The sequence below is a fragment of the Triticum dicoccoides genome, unplaced genomic scaffold, assembly GCF_002162155.2.
Source record: "Triticum dicoccoides isolate Atlit2015 ecotype Zavitan unplaced genomic scaffold, WEW_v2.0 scaffold184157, whole genome shotgun sequence".
NCBI lineage: Eukaryota > Viridiplantae > Streptophyta > Magnoliopsida > Poales > Poaceae > Triticum > Triticum dicoccoides.
Window position 1 is genome coordinate 1 of NW_021227346.1, and position 2,751 is coordinate 2,751.

Here is a 2,751-nt window from a genome sequence, read left to right on the forward strand (position 1 = left end):
AATCGGCCAAAACTGCGAGTGTTGATCACCGACACTTAAGCGCACCTTGGGGTTCGTCAATCGTGGAAATCACTCCGAGACCCCAAAACATTGAGTAATAGTCCACGAAACGTGCCAGAATCGGCCAAAACTGCGAGTGTTGATGACCGGCACGTAAGTGGACCTTGGTGGAAATCACTCCGGGACCCCAAAACAGTGAGTAATAGTCCACGAACGGGCAAGAATCGGCCAAAACTGCGAGTGTTGATGACCGGCACGTAAGCGCACCTTGGGGTTCGTCAATCGTGGATATCACTCCGGGACCCCAAAACAGTGAGTAATAGTCCACGAAACGGGCCAGAATCGGCCAAAGATGCGAGTGTTGATGACCGACGCGTAAGCGCACCTTGGGGTTCGTTAATCCTGAAAATCACTCCGGGACACCAAAACAGTGAGTAATAGTCCATGAAATGGGCCAGAATCTGCCAAAACTGCGAGTGTTGGTGACCGACGCGTAAGCGCACCTTGGGGTTCGTTAATCGTGAAAATCACTCCTCAATTTCAAAGACACTGGGGCACACGTTGGCGCAAATTCTGCATCCTTAAATGACGTGCACAAGATAAAATACACTGACTCCCTTACGAAGAACCAAACTTCTTATGGAAAAATTATCAATACCTATGCAGGTAAACTCATCGACGAACACGTGGTTCTTGACTGCACTGTCATCAACGAAAGGGTTTGTCGCTGTTGTCGTGTACCCATGGATCTCATCATACACCGCACGTTGCACCGGATCGCTCAGCACCTGCTCTTCGAATCACACACCTCTTGTTAGCTTTGTGAACAGAGACCATCTCAATGAAGCAACACAGAACCTAGTACCGAAGGATCCTACCGTGTAAACCTCGTTGATGAACATGGAGAAGTTGGTCACATCAGGATGGCCTCCACTGAGGTCCGGGTGGCACGTTTTCATGCAGCTGTAATATGCCTTCTTGATTTCCTCAGAGGTTGCATCTGGCATCTGGTGGTACAACAATCAGAATCAGGTGTCACATGTCAGCAGCAAACCCATTGTCCACAAACAACGACTTATTCAGAAATACAGTAGCAAGCATAATTTCCAACCCTGATTTGGGGAGTTCTAGTTAATACTATAATTTAAAATGGACATTTCTTTGATCTAAGATTAGCCACTCAATTTTCCATTCTAAAAAAAACATACGTACTTGCAGAATTAGTAAGGATTGTTTCAGAGCACTTACGACGCCAAGAACAGAGTAGAAATCGTCGGCCACGTCCTCCTCCGAACTCCCGTGTTCAGCTTCGGCCGTGTAGGCGCAGATCCTCATGCCCCTCCGCCCCCGCGTGCTCCGCCTCCGGCGCCAGTCTCTGCGCGCGGCTCCCCCCAGCCCAGCGGAGGCCAACGGCCGAGCGCGGCGGCACCAGGGCGAAGACGGCACGGGCGAAACGATGCGGAGCGTTGAGGGCGAGGTGGTGGAGATCAGCGCCGGCGAGTGCAGAGGAGGAGCCATTGAGTGGTGCGAGAGGACAATGCCGGCCGGAGACGACGGAGGAGAACCGGAGAAGGCGGCAACAGAGTTGGGTTTTCTTGCCGATCTCTTCTTGCGTGTAGCTCTGCTTCAGTCAGAGCTCAGACTTAAGTGCTTAACAGAGGCTCTTTTGCACGAGGGTCCCTGCAGAAACTTGTATTGTCATAATATCATATTTTGGTATCTAGTGCCTCCTTCCGATTGAAGAATTTGGAAAGAAGTTTTGTAGACTTTAAATTCATTCATAGGATATTTTTCTATCAAGACCTTTCAGAGCAAAGAGACGTGGTTATAAAAAAAATGTTGACTTATTTTTCACGTTCCAATTCCATAGGTGTCTATCTAGGTGTTAGAAGATCTTATTGGATGTACATGAGCTTGTTCTTTCTTTGAATTTCTATAAAAATGGTAAAGCTTTGGAACAACCATACTTTGGGGTGAAACTTAGTGCACTGAATTTGGAGGAAAAGAGAAGGAGATTGGCGGACAACATGGCATGACGGCGTCCCAATTTGACACGGGGAGACTGGTCGCAATTTTCGTAACACGATATGACCATATGTGCCCAATGCGAAATTGTTTTTGGTGAACATCGTCAAGATGGCATGGGTTTCTAGTATTTCCACTGGAAGAAAGAAACCGGTCTAGTTTATGAGAAAAATCGGACCAAAAACCTCACAAAACTCGATTAATTGAGTAAGCCCGAGGAAAATCAACTACTTTGCGGCCACACTACCCAGCTAATAAAGTGTCGCTGGGCGGACACAACTGTCAAAAAAGGCACAAAAAACTACCGTCTACTCGATGTCGAAGAGAAGCCATAATCAATGGGGGCGGGAGAGGTGCTCCAACTCCGAAAAACATAGCAAACCACTGCACCCCAAGTTAGTGTCGCTCGCCTTACCGGATGCACCCAAAGCCATCTGCGGCTAACTCTTCTGCTAAGTGTGGCAACCGAATGTGGCTTCAAAAACACCAACATCGTTCGATCCAGCAAGACAGGCATGTATTTTCACCCCCGAAGAACGGGGCCCCCAACGATCGGGGGTGGAGTCTCCACAACGACATGATCAATGAGACGACACTGACATAAAACCGGTCAATTCTTTTGCTCGAAGCAACAACACCACAATCACGGAACAGTTTGACACGCCTTGCCAGGGGACACGGCCGCGCCCTGTCATGTCTCGAGCCCAAGATTGCACTCATCTCTAT

The 2,751-nt window shown here is 48.5% G+C and overlaps 1 protein-coding gene across 1 annotated transcript; it reads right to left on the reverse strand.

The window, feature by feature from the left end:
* Window positions 1-527: 527 nt before the first annotated feature.
* On the reverse strand, window positions 528-1,518 carry LOC119344764 (chaperone protein dnaJ C76, chloroplastic-like). Its single transcript, XM_037615114.1, has 4 exons — window positions 1,249-1,518; window positions 879-1,007; window positions 659-788; window positions 528-580 (listed from the first exon to the last, which is right to left on the reverse strand). Exons 1-4 carry the CDS (start codon window positions 1,516-1,518, stop codon window positions 528-530), a joined length of 582 nt encoding a protein of 193 aa, XP_037471011.1.
* Window positions 1,519-2,751: the final 1,233 nt, after the last annotated feature.